At 51.3% G+C, this 17,803-nt stretch overlaps 1 protein-coding gene across 1 annotated transcript in view; it reads right to left on the bottom strand.

The window, feature by feature from the left end:
* LOC131670455 (kazrin) overlaps window positions 1-4,078 on the bottom strand; it is a 39,581-nt gene extending 35,503 nt beyond the window's left edge. Inside the window, exon 1 of the mRNA XM_058946062.1 lies at window positions 3,949-4,078. Within this exon, the coding sequence (XP_058802045.1) occupies window positions 3,949-4,012 (64 nt within the window). The 5' untranslated portion in view covers window positions 4,013-4,078. The remainder of the gene's footprint in view (window positions 1-3,948) is intronic.
* Window positions 4,079-17,803: the final 13,725 nt, after the last annotated feature.

Below are 17,803 nucleotides of genomic sequence, written 5' to 3'. Positions count from 1 at the left end.
CGATACTGGCGGTTATTTCCGATGGAATACACTTAGAAAGAATGATATCGAACGCGACGAGGAGAAAGGGGTACCACTTTAGAAAGTCGAGCTATGCGTTGCGAAAAGGCGGCCTGAAATGGAAAAGCCGCGATGCGGTCGTCCACGCTATTATTTAGCAAGTACGACGTTGTAAAAGCGATCAAACGAGTAGAAAAATAAAGTGTTGGTCGCCTCCGAAACGCATAAAGCCGTAGAGTCTACGGATAGGGAGAGACATCAGACGGTGTGCTTTGTGCAGCGACTCCGCGCCAGGCGAGCTCATCGCCCTGAAAGGAGGCCTCGAGGTGAGAAACTTTATATTTTGTCCTTGCCGATAAGCCAATTACCGAGCGAGCGCGGGGTTGCGCGAGCACGGGCGGCCAAAAGGATTATATAACAGAAAGATTGAAGACTCGCGCTGGAAAATCAGATGAATTATGCAGAGCCCCGCCACGCAGCAGCCTATCCCGCCGGGCTTTATCATCGAAGAAAAATGCGCCGCCGCCGCCGCCGCCGCCGCTCGCTGAATTTATTAGCTCGCTTTGCTTTTATTTTATTTCTCGTTTTTCCACGGGGCTCTAATTAAAGGAGCTTTTAATTAAATGCGCTCGACCGTGGCCGCGCCGAGTTAAATAAATACGAGGCGCGCGAGTCGAAGGTTCATTGTGGCGTCGACCGTAGGCGCGCTCGACTGCGCCGACTTCATTAATCGCGATTGGGAAAAGCCAAGCCGGAAAAGCGCGGCTGCGCGTCGTTAAATCCACGCGGGCGCCTGGACGTGTGTGTGCCAAGGTCGCTTCGAGATCGAGCTCCGCAATCGGGTTGACCATGCCGCGAATCCAAATGGCCGGATTAAAGCGTGAAAGTAATCTCCGCGAGAAATGCAGGCGTCGCGCGAGGAGGAAGGAATCACCCGGCCGCGTACAATAATAACGCGAGGCCAGAGGCTGCAGCGGCAGCCACTCGGGCAATTGAGATGTAAAGGGCAGCGCGAGCAACGGGGTGGCGTATCGCCACCGCGCGACGCCATGAATATTTACGAGCCGGCCGTGAGCGAACAGCCAAGAGCGCCGCGAGGCGCGGGGCTACATTGATAATAATTGTTCCACGAGGCCGCTAATCCGAAGAGAACGAGAGGCGAGAAAACGCGACGTCCATGCGGGCCGACGAGGCGCGCGCTCCACTGCCGCTGCTTTCGTGCGTAATAAGCCTCGCTGAGCGCGTCATGCCACTTTTCCGCGGGTAAACTTGCCGGCCAGCCGGGGATCGGAGCTCCATTGTCGTTTTCGTTTCTTCCTTTTTCATTTGCTGAATTTCATTGTCCCGAGTGAAGAGCAGCGACGCGTCGCACGAAACAGGCCAAATCGCTGAGATTTCTTTGCGTTGACTGGGCGTTTCTTCACAGCACTTAGCCAACTCAAGCGAAGCTGTCATCTTGAAAAGACGTAATTTAATCACCAGATGATCTAATCGCGATGCTAATGCAATCGTCGCTATCCCGATTCGCAGCGAAAAGTTGGACGCGCCTGGCAGGTTCGACGTGCGCTTGAGAGGAAGCAATCGACGCGGTAATCTCCAACGAAACGAAAGTAAAATGTCTTGATGGGGCAATCTCTGGGAAAAAAAATCAATGCAGCTTGGAAAGGCGCGATCTCTCAGGGTCGTCGCGGAAGAATGCCAATAAAACGAGCACTGGCACAGCGGGCGCGTTAAAAAATTGAAAGACACATAAGTGTAGCGAGGCCAGCAGCACACCCGACAAGTCACGGAGGCGCCGTTAATTTCAGCAACGGGGCACGCGCGTATCGGTTCGGGCGTTGCTCTCTCTCTCTCTCGCCGAAACGAACCTACGCTCTCGAGCTCTCGGCGACGCGCAAAACTTCCGGCGCGGCGGCGGCGACGTCGGCGGAACGAGTGCGCAATCGGCGACAGGCTTCGAATGCTCGAGGCCTTCAATTGCCCAGACGCGCCGCTTTGTGCGATGGCAATCGATGATTTAATGCGGCACTCCGGCAGACCAGTAAGAGTTTCACGCCTGCGCAGTCGGAGCGCCACCTCAGCCCCGCGTCGCGATAAGATCGATTTTGGCGCGGGGCGCAATTAGCAGCCGATCGAATGCCGCAGGTCGCGCGGCAGAGCTCGGCGCTGGACCGAGCGCCATTATGGTTCTTGCGCGCGCGGACACGCGACTCGGAGCGCCGCGGAGAACGGACTCGGAGCGAGTAACGAAGCGCCCTTATCGCCGTCCTCCGGGAGGATCGACTGATTAAAACGATGGCCGAGCCCCCCTCGGCGAACTCCCCTCTCGGAAGCGCTCGACGAAATGCTCGCAGTCCATTACGCTGCGGAGAATCGCCGTGAGATGAAGTGGCCCGATTATCGAGGAATTCCAATCGAACCCGTACCCACCGCCAACGACCCGCTCGCGCTTGCTGCTTTTGCGCTCTCCGTCGAATGATGCGTGCTCGCGCGTTGACGCGCTGCGGAGCAAAGACGGCGCGGCGATAAATTAAGGCAATCTCGCGATAACTGCCGCGCGCCGAAATACATCGAATACCCTTGCGCTACGATAAAACGCTACCTCCCCCTCCGTGAGCAAAGAATGCCGGCTTATCCCCGACAGAACTAACGGATTACATCCTTGGATTATGGCCTATCCCCGAAAATTAAAGCTCTCTCGAGTGCCGCGCGCGTAGCCCCGGCACCCGGCGTGCGCACCCCATCGCGAATAAATCGATGCAGTCGGCCAACTCTCATAAATATTTATGCGCGTTATGTGTGCCGCGCGAGCATTGTACGGCAATAATAAGGCCCTTTATCTGATACCAGGCGCGCAGTGCCCCCTCTCCCCTCCTCTGGGCTTCTGGTTGACTCGCTCGATGTGTCTTTCGCCGGACGGACAGGAATGTTTCGGCAGATTGTTCGACGATCAAACTTAATGAAATTCTCTTTCGACGGCGTCGTTCCTAATTCTTTATAACGAATAATAACACACGGCTCTAGCGTAGATACGTTGTCGTTTATAATTACCGATGGTGCAACGTTACGCGCGACGAATACGTAACTGACCAAAATGTTATTCTGGAACAAACGGTTCTGCAGCGTAAACATTCTCGGCATGTACGGAGGATGTGAAATCGTAGCAGTTTCACTTCATACGTAAAACTTTTTCACGAGAGATTAACCAAAGCGAATTTCCGAGGACAAGGAACAATTTTCGCCGTATACGCTTTTCCTTTTCAGAAACACTGCGCTCTGGAAGAAGGGCGGAGCGGGGAGGGGGGGGGGGGGGCAAAGTTGAATTCCGAATCACATCTCGCGCGGAAAAAACAATCTTGCGTACGATACGGAAGAAAGAGCTGATTAACGAAACTTTGCGGGCCGCTTTAATAAGATAACTTGCTGAAAAAATTAGCATACTTTGCTATTTATCTCGACAGCTAGAGGGGAAAAAAGAAACTAATATTCCCTGGACTCAGCAACTAGGCCAAAGTAGGCTTCCGGGCTACTTCTTTTTTTATTTTATCTGCTCGGAAACATTGGGCGTCAAAGGCACGCTAATCCGAAAAAAAAGAAGCCGACCATACGGTTTTCGCGTAAAATTTTCTTTGTCCACGGCTCCTTTCGGCGCGATTATTAATCCGTGGAGGGGATGAAGGCAGTCAGCTGCACGCTATCGGGAGAATTTTATAAGTGCCGGCGGTCTTGGGATTCTGGGACGCGGGCCGCTAGAGGAACGTAGAAATTTCAATTCCGACGTAAACTCGACGGTACGTTCGCCGAGGCTCGGGCGTGCAACGGATGTTTCGCTCTTTACGCCGGGCCCGAAGAGAGAGAAATTGGGGCTGCGCGCAGCCTACACAGGCACTTCAAAGCGTAGAAGATATTGGGGACGCGTGCTTCGACTATACGCAGAGAGCGGTGTACCTCTGGGTGGTTTGCCTCGTACGTTGCTCTCGCCGCCGAGGTACTTCTTGAAGATCGCCGGCATCGTTCGGATCTGGCGCGGAGGCGCGTCGACGCCGAAAAAGCCACGCGCGCACGGACCGTCGCACTCCGCACGCGGACTACAGCGTCGGAAGAGTCGCACGGAACTGCGGCTGCTCTGCGTGCCCGTGTATAAGACACGCCGGTGCGCGCCAGCGGCAAACGGGTACCCCTACTACCACTACTACTACTACTACTACTACTACTAGCTATCTCCTCGAGCCAGCTGTTCTCTGCGCACCGCTGCTCCTTCCTTCTCTTCTGCATTATACACTCTGCCAGCGGGTTCTTCGCCGCTCTCAGCTGCTTCGCGCGCGCGCACCTGTGCAGAGTGGGGGAGAATAGGCGCCGCCGCTATGCGATTGATATACAGAGGCGGAAGCACGAGGATGCAGAGGGGAACGGGGATACACCGCCCGGATAAATCGTTGTTTGCGCGGCTTTTGTGTCAATTGCGCATTTTATCGCTTTTGCTTCCTTCGTGCTTATTTAACAATTTTTCTATTCGAATGAATGCGAATCAGAGGTATTTTTATAATGCATTGTTTTTCGTGAGAACAGTCGAGGCGAAGCGCGTCGAAATCGAATGTCTACGAGATAATAACGAAAGGAACGACGTTGTCGCCTCCACTGTACGAATTTCTCGCCGACGAAGGTGAGAAATTCGGACGTGATTACCGTACGAAATGCCATTCGCACCGCGTGCAGAGAGACAATGCAACGATCTCTCTGTCGAAAAGGAAGCCGAGCCGCGCGCGCAGTTCGTCGCAGTCGCCAGGTCGATGCAATCAAACATGAGCAACAATAGGAGAGCGAGAGCGGCACTCGAAATAAAAGGATACAAACGCACAGGATGCGCAAGAGGATCGCAGGAAGTGCATGCGCGTAACGAAGCCGCAGCTCGGATGGAAAGAGAGACGAAAGGAAAGACTGGCTGCTGCTGCTGCTGCCGCTGCTGGGATAGCGCGCCGGCCGCGCCATCGATCTTGCTGCACTTGCCGGACAATGGGCCGGAGACGAGCTCGGTACGTACGCATGCGACCCCCTTGTCAACGCGCATTATTGTGCGCCGCCGCAAGCTTCAGTTTTGCTTTCTTATTTGCGACCTCCTGCCCCCCCCCCCGCCCCCGTCCTGGCTACTTTCGGGCGCAGCCGGAAAGACACGATTCGCATTTCGTACATGGCAACCGAGCGTGCGCCGTAATTGCGCGCGTGTCGCCGCGAAGGCAGGCTCGCCCGCAACAAAGAGGAAGAAAGACGCGTCGCGCTGTAAAAGGCGATGCCGCGCGCGGGTCGCGCGGAGCGGAAGAGAGATAAGTTTGATCAAAGTTCGAAGCATCGCCAGCGGCACGGGCCACGAGTTAGTCAGCCCGCCGAGAAAATGGGATTATAGATTACGACGACAAAGGGCCAGCGATGACGTCGCGCTCTGATATTCCATCCCAAGGGCGTGACGCGAAGAAGAGAGAGAGAGAGAAAGAGAGAACGCGTACGTACAATGCGCGACGCGAAAATCGGCTTGTGCGCCAGCGCCAGAGAGCGAACGAGCACGAGCGAGTGCCTCCTCGAATTTAGGTCGTTGTAAAATGCACAGTGTAGCTCTCTCGCCGCGCTCGCTTTGCAGCGTACGAATGTACTTTTAGACGTTGCTCGCTTGTTCCTCGCACAATGAAAGAGCCAGAGAGAGAGAGAGAGAGAGAGAGAGAGAGAGAGAGAGAGAGAGAGAGAGAGAGATTAAATTAGCAAAATCACAAAAGATGTTGGTAATAAGAGCCAGAGGAGGAGAGCGGCCCTCGAGAGACAGAGCGATGCCCCAAAAAAGAGTGGCTGTCTCGGTCGCTGTGGGTGGCAGACGCCGACGAGCGTCGTTTACTTTTGGGGAAAACTTGAGCGCGCGACACGTGTTTTTCCAGCGCCGATTAACGATTCCTTACAGTCCGAGAGCCGCTCGTGGCGCAGCACAAGCGCCAGAGCCACCGAGGCGGAGGTTAAAAGCGGAAAAGGGCTGGCCGCTTATGAATACATTTCGGCTGGCTGCCAACTGCTGGATATAGCTCGCGTGCGAAAAAGAAAAAGAAGAGAAAAGAAACAACGGGGACACGCCGACCTGTGGCTGTAGAATCTGGGCTGGGAGATAATCGAGCGAGACGTACCTCGTGAGGCCCAGACTCCTCTTAATGATAGGGTCAAACGATCGTATCAATTTATCACTTTGGGGATCAAGGTCGACGCGATTATCATGTTCGGACTACGTTCCGCGAATACGATTCTCGCATCGCAGCGTGGCTCGTTCGCGCGACTGTGGCCCCGGAATAATTGCGGCGAGCGCAAAAGAAATTAATGCTCGCCGCGCGACGAGGAGAACAAAAGCTTTTCGTAATGAGGAAGATTTAGCCGAGAACGAGAGAAAGAAAGCAAAAAGGAAATAGGAAAAATAAAACGAGTGCTGCTAGATTAATCTCGGCCTAGTCTTTCCTCGTGAAAATGCCCAGTGCCTCGGCAGTTCGTGCGCGCGGCGCTTGAATAAATTGCATTCCTGCAGAGGTGTCGCGCGCAAGGTCGGTTTAATTTGTTTTGCTTTTCTCGAGGATCGCAGTATGGGCCACGCGTAGTAACAGGCCGCCAATGGGAGAAAGAGAGAGAGAACAATTAGCTCTGAAGGGCCCCGACTGGCGATATTTCACCTCGGCAAATAGTTTGAAAGCCCACGGTAGAATTGCGGCTCAAGATTGAGGGACGAAGGGGCACGGGTGTATAGGCAGCTCTATATATATCAAGCAAAGGTGACAAACGGCTCGGCTGCGGCTCTATTAATTTCGCGGCAATGCGTGGTGGAGCCTGTAACGACACCTCGTGGCGCTCGTCGCTTCTCAAGCCGATACACGTCGGAGCTTTAACGATTCAAAGGAGATTTATGAGCGTCTATCAACCGGTTCACGCGGCATCGAAGATGTTTCCGTGGAACACAGCTGAAAGGGTAAAAAGTAATAAAGCGCGAAAGAAATGCACTTGCCCGGCGTTTAGCGCAGGCACTCCGCGCCACGGCGGTTTTCTGGCGCTGTTGACAAATAGGAGCGAGAAAAATAGGATGGGCGGGCGGAAGGGCGCGAGCGCAGAGGAGGAAGATAGAGCACGCGCGCGTCGCCGAGGAAATACATAATAGACTTTTTAAAATCGCGCGCGCGTTCGCGAGGCGGAGCCTCGACTTTTATCGCGTCATTGGGACGGGGAAACGTCGCCGTGTGCGCATGCAACGTAACGGGGCTATATGATTTATTGCGTCGAGACGTTGGAAAAGCATATAGCCGAACGCGCCGAGGGATGCCGCTTGCGCGCAAAAGGTCGAGAGCAGTACTACGTGCCAGAGACAAAATGGGAATAAAGTGAATGGGAGTGTTTTGCTAGTTTTCGAGTAAGTTACGGCCAAATGTATCGGAAAACGTTGCGAATATTTCTTTATGCGTGGGCGGAGAAGGGGAGACGGGGAGGGATTTATACCGTCGCGGCTTTTTATCGACAACTAATAGCGCATAGCCAGGAGGAAAATGGCCGAGGAATTATCGGCACGCACGTTATTTATTTCCTCGAAACGAGAAATTCGAAGCAATCATAAAAAAAAAATCACCGAGACATTCATCCAACGAGCCAATTTGTTGGCCTCTTTACCCCAGCAATCTACGACTAAAACCATAAAGAAAAAGAAAACAAATATCCATTTTTTTCCTTGGCAACACGGCAGCAATCGCCGCAGAGAGAAAGAGAGAGAGAGAGAGAGAGTAATACAAGCTCCCTCGAGAGAAGCGAAGCCACTGCAAGCGACACGGATAAAGCCTTGTGAAAGGATAAAGGCTAGCGGGCCGAGAGAGCAGCTGGACGCGAATCTGACCATTAGGCGCCTTCGGGCATACTGCGGCGGTGGCGCGGACACGGCAGGTGCCACTTTTCTTCGAATCCTCACCTGGACCCTAGCACACATTCCGCGTTTCTCTCCCGCACACGGTAGCCTCGCATGCTACATTGGCTTCTACTCGAACGCATAAAAATAAAGAAACGCGCTGCACGCTCCATTGAACGCGATATCGAGCTTTTTATGTGCCACCTCGGCGCTTAAAAATCGCACGTGAGCGATTTCCTATTTTTATTATTATGTTTTTTTTTTTCGAACGCGCTCTTGTGCAAAGCCGTAATAAAGTTAGGATATCGATTTTATATTAATTTCGAACAAAGAAGGAGAGAGAGAGAGTGAAATGATACATCACGTACGTAGCGAGCTGCGAAAGGAAGGAAGGAAAAGCCCCGTGTACTCGTATTCTTTGTGTGCTTTTCTTCCCCACGACATGTGCGCGAGCGCGCGCGCGCGTTTGTGCACATTTTCACGAGGAAAGAGAAAAAAAATCGATGCGCGCAAGAAGGGACACTAAATTTTCCACGCTTCGATAACAAAGGAAAAATATAAAAGCCGAATTATTATCGCGTAAGCGTTATTTGTGGCGTGTTGCGCGAGCCATAATGCTACGCGCCGAGCAAAGAAAAGAGCTCACGAGTGGAGCTCTCCAATCGCGGGCTTAACTCGGTATGATTTTCAGCCGACGATATATATCGGTCGGCGGCGATAAGCCCGACATTACCCGAGGCTGGGAATGCCCTTAAAGCATAACGAAGCACCCCGTCCCACTCGAAATACGAAGGCTTGGCTCTGGAACCCATCCCCCTAACCCTTGTCGAAGAAAGAAACGCGAGCGTCTCGATTTACATACGGCCACCGGTAGCATTCTCGCCGACGTGCGCGTGGCACGGACAGCGAAGGTAATTTTTGTCGGGAAATATCGACGGCACGCGCGCGAGGGTCAGGAGGCTCCGGGAGAAGGAGCAAAAAGACCTCCCTCTCCCCGGCTAATGACGCACCGCGAGCGCGGGCTGCTGTCGCTCGGAAAGCGCGCGGCGCGCGCTGCTGTACGAGACGTGAAACTATAAAGACGTGGACAGGCGGGCGCGGATCTTGCGCGACTGCCACCTAACGTACACACGGCCGATAAGATTTTAATCGTGCGCGGCCGGACGATTATTTCTTACTCTACGCCTGGCGATGGCTTTGTCCTAGTTTTCATACGCAGGACCGAGTGAGTCATAATGCGCCGTGAGCTTAGCTACAAATTTCATTTCCTCGTGCACGATACCTACACGAGCGATAATGAAAGTCGCTGTCAATGTGAATGATACTGGAAGCAACGCTTTCGGATATTAGCTCGTCGATATTCCCGACAATTTTCGTAATGAAGTGATGAGGCGGTGATGTACGACGGACAGTCGCCTTGGTGGACAAAAATGAATGGCACATTTTCATCTTCCTAGATTCACTGACTAAGTTCTCGATCCATCTGTATAATCTGGATGTAATCAAGATAGTTTTACACATTCACAAGGCTAACTTATTACTTTTTTATTTGGCATCTTTCTAGTTATGAGTAATCGCTAGCTCGCGAATTTCTCCATTTATCGCCCAACAAGATTCATTGCTTGCCAAGCGATGAATGGGCAAATCTGTTAAGCATACGACATACGTAAACAAATTGGCACGAGTGCAACAGTCGAGCCAAGGCGCGAGAGTGAAAAAAGCAGCTGATAGCCAAGAAACGAGGATGACGAACGGCGAGAGGGGTAGGTAAAGAGCCTTGGCGTCGATGAATGGGCGTTGAGCAGAAGAGCATCGCGGTGGCTGGCATACAGAGGCGAGAGAGAGAGAGAGAGAGAGAGAGAGAGAGGAGGGAGGCAGAAAAAAGAGGTTAGGGGAGGAATGACTAAGTGCTTCGTCCTCTCGTGTGAAGGGTAAATTTCCGGCAGCAGTCGCGCCTACACGCGCTCCCTCGTAGAAATTTGAAAAATCCTCGCGCGATTTGACGATAAATCCTCTCTCGCTCGACTTTATGAAATTATTGTTTGGCCCGCGACTGCAGCTGCTGCTACGTACGGCGCGCGATATATTGAAACTGCGTTCTCGGGCGCAAGGACGCCACGCGTATGCGCGCAAAGTATCGCAAACTCGTTATCGCGTTATCAATTCGTGCAAAGGAAAGATTGTTTACGTAACATCTTGAGCACGGAGAGACAGATTTTAACGCTCGAGGTGTATAACTGGCGCTGACGCGGCCAGCCAAGTGTCGTTCGCTATGTACCGTCTAATGAGCTTTTCGAGGCGAGCTTTTTCCCGATTTCCGACGGGGAAAATTGTAATTAGCCTCGCCGACGGTCTCGTCAACGCGACTCTCGTGTCTCAAAGTCTCGACTCGCATTTAAAGCTAACATTGGTTGGCCGCAAAGGTAATGTATGTCGCGCCCACGCGTCGAGGCTCTTTCAATCGGATTTTTTTTATCGCTATGTATTAAAGCGAGTTCGTTACCGATCAAGTCGCCGCGTGCGCGTCATTCGATAATGAAACATCCGATTCGAATGCGACATTGAAAGTTGCGGATTGAAATGAAATCCAATTAAAGTCCGTACGCACGGAAAACTAACGCAGCGCGCACAAAGTTATTTCGAGGCCTCCGCTGGCATTGACGAAAATATCCATAAAGCCACGATAGAATCTCCATCGGAAACGCAATCCCCCGGTAACAAACAAAAATCGAACTGTCAACTTCGGCAATCTTTCAATTATCCCAATGAAACTGCGAACGCGATGCCACGCGTACGTGCGTATAAAGTCCTCGCCCCCACGCAGCGGCACAACGAACAAATCAAAGAAATTTCCCATAAATTGCTTTCTATTACATTTGCAGACGCTGCGCCGTCAGGCGACGATGACGACTCGAGCTGGAAAACGAACGGGGGCGGATGACTAACTGTGCACGCCTATGCGTATATTCGAAGGGGGAAGCGTAGACGGCAAGTATGCCGGGAGAGAGGGAGCCGCGGTGACCAGTCTCCCGAGAGTGAATTGGGTCGCCGGGTGACGATGATTTTTCTCTCGCGCGACGACGATGATTATTTCACGCACACGAGAAACAATTAGCTTTTGCCGAGATAAAAAGGAAAACAAATGGAAGGGACGCGCATTGCTCAGCGGGAGCGAAAAATCACGCGCGCACGTGCGACGTGCGAATCGATTGACTGATAGAATGCAGTGCAGGGGCCGAATTTAAAACACTTAGCGCGACCATCAGTCAACGTCTCGCCGAATCCAGAGAGGACGCGCGCCAGCGAATTAACGTCGGATTTATGCAACTAACCCGCGGACAAGGTGTTAACGTTGCAATGCGATCTCGCTCGCGCGCCGCCTATCTATCAACCTGCCTCGCGCGCTTTCTCATTGGGGCTTCGCCCCGTTTACCGTGGCTCCGTGTGATTTTCCATGTTTGCTCCCACTTCTCTTTTTCGAAATAACTAGCTTTCTTCTTTTTTCCTTCCTTTTTCTCCTTTCTTTCAGGCTAAAGACTGTACTTTTGTCGGATTAACCGTGGGCTCGCCAGTCATCGGTTCTGTACGCCCGCGATCGACCATTTTCAGCGAGTGCGCATCTCCACCCGCGGCGCGATAGAAAAACAAAACACGCGCGCGCGCGAGATATATATGTATTTCCAACAAATGATAATGCGAAAATAACCATATTGTGCTTTGCATATCTGTGTGTGTGCGCGGGCGCGTATGTGTGAATGAATATTTTGAGGGTTTTGCCGTTTGCCGTTCAAACGTACAACCGTACGTGCGTGGCTGGCCACTCGTGCGAACGTACAGCTCGCTACATGCACGCTTTCCACCCCCTTTCTCTCGCTCTCTCTCTTTCGCTATGTTTTTCGACGTCGGATCTTTCGTTTGGCCAGCCGCTTCCATGAAGTAACACTCGCTCGGTGATACCGCTGTTACGAGCATTTTGTTAATGGAAAATGCAATTTCATGACGGCTTGTTCGTGCAAGCGCACACGATGGAGTAATGTTCATTATAATTAATTGTCACTTCATTTGCCGAAACTCAGAGTGCAATTCGTGCGTTTCTGGAAAAAGAAAAACAAAACAAAAGAAGAAAACGGCTTGGACGCGAAACCTTATTAGAACGAGACATGTCATGCAGGTGGCCGCAGGAAGCCTTAATAAAACTTTGAAGAGGGTGATAAAACGTAAACAACATTGCCAGGAAAATTCGCTTGACTGTCTGGGTGTATATGGCGCTTGCAAGTAAAATGCGTAACCTTTGCGATGTGCATATGGAAACTCACGGGTACAGACTGCGCATTATAAAAGCAATATTCGCGCAGAAAATACTTGATATTTGTTAGTGGCGAAAACTGGAAAGTCCATGGAAATTTAATTGGAGTCGGAGGCAGTATAAGAAGCTAGTAACTCGGCTCGACAGTTGCAAATATAAGCTAAGAAATGAAAGGTTGAAGGGTGGATTGGGGGGGGGGGGGGGGGGGGGCAAAAAAGAAAGTGTACTCGAGGTCGAACAAAAAAGAAGAGCGAATGAAGCTCGGCTAATGTTTAAAGTACACGGAGGAGGGTTCCGAGTGGGAAGCGTCAGTGGCGGCTCTTATCGCTCTCTCTTTCTCTCTCCCTCTCTAGTGGAGCTCTGGGGACGAAAATTTCGTACGAGGGCGAAGGGGGCGGAGGAACTTTTGTGCTCGTAAAGTGCATTTTTTTTCCCTTTCGTCGCGTGCAAAACTTTGCGGCCCTCTTTGCGAGATATATCAGAGAGCCATTGAGGCGATTTCGCGACGACTCTGATCGCGATGTTCTCAAATGAGTTTTCTGGCACTCGGCGTGCCGTCGCCGACATCTACGATCGCCTGAGCGCTCTGTGCGTCGCGTGAAAACGCTCGAGGGCTGTGCGGTTAAATAACCCGACGACGATAAAAGAAAATATTAACGAGCTAATTCGACGCAGACGAATGCACGAAGCCAATGGAAAGTTCCATAATTCAAAGACGCCGCCTTGCGCGCTAGGACGCAAACAAGGCACATCGCCCAGGCAAGTGCTCGAGGGCAAGACATGAAAGTTTAAGCGTCGCGCGAACGCGCGCGCCTACGTGTGCAGCTCGAAGGGTCCGAGAGTTTGCACGTCAATAGATAATGAATTGATTAAAGCGCCCCGTTAAATAGCCAGTCGGGCGTGCGGTCTACCCTGGATTACGCGCTGTTATTGTTATTGTTGTTTCGCCGGGGATACCGTGTGTTTTTCTTTTTGTTTTTTAATTTCGGAGCGCAGTTATCGATCGCTCGCCGCGGCACTCGCGACCGTATAATGGAATATTTTAATGCGCGAGCGAGGAATATCCGTATGCGAATAATTAACCGACTGTCAGAGTCGATGGCGCGAACGATTTTGAATGCGACGAGATTTCCGCGGGAGAATAACGAGTAATTTGACGACAATAGCTGTCCTGTTGATTTTCCACGTAAACGCAATTATTTTTTTTGCTCGTCGCGCGCTCTTACGAGTCATAATGAATTCACGTTGCCTCGTATCGACTGGACGAGCACACGCTAATAACAATTAATTCTCAAACGTACCTTTTGAAACGAAGGCAATGCCCGTTATTCATCGGTATCGCGTGTTCGTAGTTTGATGAATTTGCTCGCGCACTTTAGTCGCGATGGAATTTTCGCTCGCGTGAAACTGCGCGCTCGAATAAAGAGAACCAAGGAATAACAGAGACGATGCTGGCTGGCCATTACGCTAATGAGAGCTGAAGGATTCGTACGAATCGTATCCTCGGGAGAAACAACCGGCACATATAAATAAATGACGAGAAGGCAAGATGAAAGAAAGAAGAAAATGTTTGTAGCAAAGAAGGTTGTTGCCGGTAACAGCGACAAAAGAAGATAATCCAACTGGGCGCAGTGGCCAATCAGCATCGAGCTTGTTAATTAGACGGGCAATGGCCAAAGGAAAAGAAAACGCACTCCCTATCTCTCTCTCTTTCTCTCTCTCTCTCTCTATATATATATATATAATCCTCCCTTTATGTATTTCTTTTTCTTGCTGGCTGCGCAAGTGCAGCTAACGAGCCAGCACAAAGGGCTTTCTCACGTGTGTGCCACGTACACACCCTTGCGCGACAATGGGGCTAGCGCTCGGCCCCCTTTTCCACTGACTGCAACTGCTTGATGTATCGATTTCGGCAAACTGGACGATATGCATCTTTCCGAGGCTGCTGCATTGATCCACGGCAATTCCACGGCTCGGGAGTTTCTCGACGGGGCCGAGGATTTCATTCAGATCTGTCGGCGGAATTGATTCGCCGTGAGCGTCGGAAAACCCAGGCAGCGTATTATTGAAGGGCTCATTGAGTTATTCCAATGGAAGCTCCTCGAATTGTCTTTTTACGCGCGCGCCCATATGGTTTTCTCCTTGAAGGAGAAGGCGGCAGACTTGATATCCGCGACGCCGACTGCAGTCTGCCGTAGCAGACAACGGGAACGCTGATCCGGGGCGAAAAACGCGTCCTTTCCTCTCGCGGCGGCTTTCCCGTGAACGATAAGAGGAAGAGAGAGAGAGATAATGCGACTTTGGTAGGAAACGCAGGAATAACGCTAATAGGCAAAAAGCTTTCCTCCCCCCGCTCGAAGTTACGGTGGCGCGCTAAAGGAGCGACGCCGAGGGCATACAAATGGATATTCTTTCGGCGCGCGGACGAGCTTAATTTTCGGGACGAACCGCCCAAATTAAAAAAGTTGGTCGCCGCATGCCGAGCTCGATTTCTGCGTGCGCCGGCGGAACAAAAACAAGTAGCGAGATATACAGATATGGACAAGCTCGGGGCTAGACCGAGTGAAAAAAATAAAACCAATCGGCTGCGCAGGCGACATTGAATTTATTGAGCGCGCGATTCCCCGTCGCTGTGCGCGCCGTTCTGCGAGCGCGTTGCGATAGTCGTTCATTTCTCGATAGTTTTTTTCTTTCCAGAGTTTATATGCGCGCCTCCGGTATAGACGTAATTGTTCATGACTGTCGGACGCGCATGGAAATACCGACAATTCGCATACGATACAGTTCCTCTGGAAAATCGCGTCGCAGTAATTGTAGATGATCATATTTCGAACCGCAAAAGAGACTAATGGGGCAGGTCGATTTAATTGATGCCTAATTGCGAAATTTCCGTCGTTAATACGAAAATTACGCAAGCTTTGTCCATCCGAGAGTGTTGCTCTGTTTTTATTGTCGCTGTAACTGGCAGAATCGACGTACGAGAACGAGCATCGCACGCCGCGGACATCTCAACGCGTCACGTGCAAAACTCATCGCCGACGCGGTTATTAAAATTTCTCCTCTTCCCACCGTGTGACTGAACAAAAAGAGCAGAAAAGCCGAGAGAGAGAGAGAGAGAGAGAGCCACAAAGCTTGGGAACGAAACAAAAAAAACACGGAATAAAAAGCTTTTGATCGCTCGAGGGCTCGACATAACAATTCAGCGCAACTTGAAAAAACTGAGCAATATTTCACGTTTACCCTAGTTTTGCCTACGATGATAAAGCGTAATTGGTATGCGCAGCTATGTATTCCGTTGTCGTAGAAGCATGCGATGTTTTTCCGGATCGTTTAGCGTAGTGCCGTCCGCCCGACACTCGTCGAGAGGTCGGGTTTCGCGCGCGTACTTCTTTGAGGTAACGCTCGTCGAACGGAGAGCGCGCATATCGCGCTAATGTCGATTCGGCGCGACGGGAACGGAAGGAAAAGCGGCCCACGAAGCAGCGAAGGAAAACAAGCGGCGCACTCGAAAACTATGAATGAGCGAGGCCGAAGCAGCGATTTCGAGCTCGCTCGAGCGCATTGCAGTGCAGTATATAGCTCGGCGAGTAATAACGCGCGACTTCCTCGCTGCCAGAGTGCGCGCACCTACCCCGCTCCGCGACTCGCTCGCTCACTTCGCCACCGACGGGGATGAAGTTGTCGCTTCACGGGGTTCTGGCATTATTTGCCGCTTTTTACCTATAGCGTTGGATTACATGCTCTTCTTGCATTTCGCCGTCGTTCCATTATTAGCTTCTTCTTTTCTTTTTACTACGAACCTCATTACGTAATAAACAGCTTTTCATCCCTTGTGTACATCGTGTCAAGAAGCTATATCTCTGAGATAATGTGTTTTTATTTTTCAAATGGGTGCAATTACAACGAATAAATCACAAAACGGATCTAGAATCATTACGTGCGCTAAGTAGCATATCGTTCGTTACCTCTCGAACCTCACGTATCACGAGATAAATAACGTTAACGTGTCGTCTCCACTTAATCGAAAGCCAATTCCCAGCTCGAATGGACGTGGACTAAGGGACGATTTGAAAATAAATATATATAAAAGCAACACGGCAACCCCCATTTGAGCATCGCAACAGACGCATGCACGGATCTGACACGAGCGAATGCCCAGACATTACGTATAAATACGTTTTGCCATGAGCGTGACGTAGAGTACGGCGGCGGCGGTGGCGGCGACTGTGGCGGTGGCAGCGACTACAGCACTAAGGTGGATTAAGCCGGGGGGCGTGAAAATATTGAAACCGTCGATTATCGGTCGCACGAAAAACCGAAGGGAGGCACGCTGCGCTGGCGGAGAAGGATGCGATTCCAGAAGGCGATGGCCCTATGTCTCCCCCGCGCGTACGCACAGCCATCGTCGTCGTCGCCGTCGTCGTAATTATAAGGCACGTATTATACGACAGGGAGACAACGACTCGCGCAAGGACTCGGGCGAACGTTGCGCGCGTAGAAAAGCTCGGTTGAAGTTTTCGGCAATGAGGAAGTTTGGATTGAAAAGTTGCGAGGCTCGTCCGACGACGTCCGAGAGCTCCGTAAGGTGTGGCATGCAAAAAGGTACCGGCTTTACAGGAGTCAACCCATATCAATGTCAGAATCTTAATGAAGCGCTTGACTTTTTGAACCAGGTTCGCTTTTTTCGAAGGAAAAGCCCTAGAGAGTGGACTCCTCTGGCTCTCTAGCTCGCTCTTGTAACGAACGTAATGAACATCGAGAGCACAATGCAGAAACTTGTTTTTCCGCACGAGAATAATGACGCACAAGCGAAAGCTTTTGCTGACGGTTTTCGTTCTAAGGACATCACCCCTGACTTCGTCTGCCTGGAATTCGATTACTCCCCAGCGACTGACCTGATACCTGATACAGGTGGACGGCTACAATGCAGTTTCGGAATTATACTGGTCGGGATAGATCATTTTTCGCTTGCGGCTGGATTACCAAGTTCTCGCTGCTGTTTGAGGATTATTCCAGGAAGAAAGCAACGAGTGCAATAATAGAATGCACGAGAAATCGATAACCGCGGTGACGAATCGTTCTGCCGGAATTCTATCAGTCCCAAATGAAACGCGCAGGATGCCTGCCCTCCGTTCCATATGCGCCGATTTGTTTTGCCTGAAAGAATACAGCAGATAGTCCCGAAGCATCCCGGAAAGACTCTCTAAAAAAGAATCTCTTTCTTTCTCTCAACGAAGACTGCATATGGAATATCGCACGAAAAGGAAAAAGGAAAAGAGCAGAGAAAAGCCGGGCGAATCTGTGCGGCATCTCTCCTGGCGAAAGCAACAATGTCAAGGTGTAGTAGTCGCGTAATCAACGTGCCAGCAGCGTCGGCGGCGAGTTCCGATATACGCTATGTCTCTCGATTCTCTTGTATTTTTTTTTTTTGTTCCTTCTTTTTCAATCCACGTGCCCCGTTATTCCGAGAGCAGAGAGCGGTGCACGTGGCGCGACAAAGGGAGCGCTTCGGCTCGATGGGGGTGAAACGAAAGAGAGACAGACATACGCAGACACAAAAGCCCCAAAGCACTCGGATGAATTAGCATGGGCCG

This window comes from Phymastichus coffea, unplaced genomic scaffold, assembly GCF_024137745.1.
Source record: "Phymastichus coffea isolate CEN01 unplaced genomic scaffold, Cenicafe_Pcof_1.1 PCOF00110, whole genome shotgun sequence".
NCBI classification, from domain to species: Eukaryota; Metazoa; Arthropoda; class Insecta; order Hymenoptera; family Eulophidae; genus Phymastichus; species Phymastichus coffea.
This window is presented reverse-complemented; position numbering and strand designations above follow the sequence as displayed.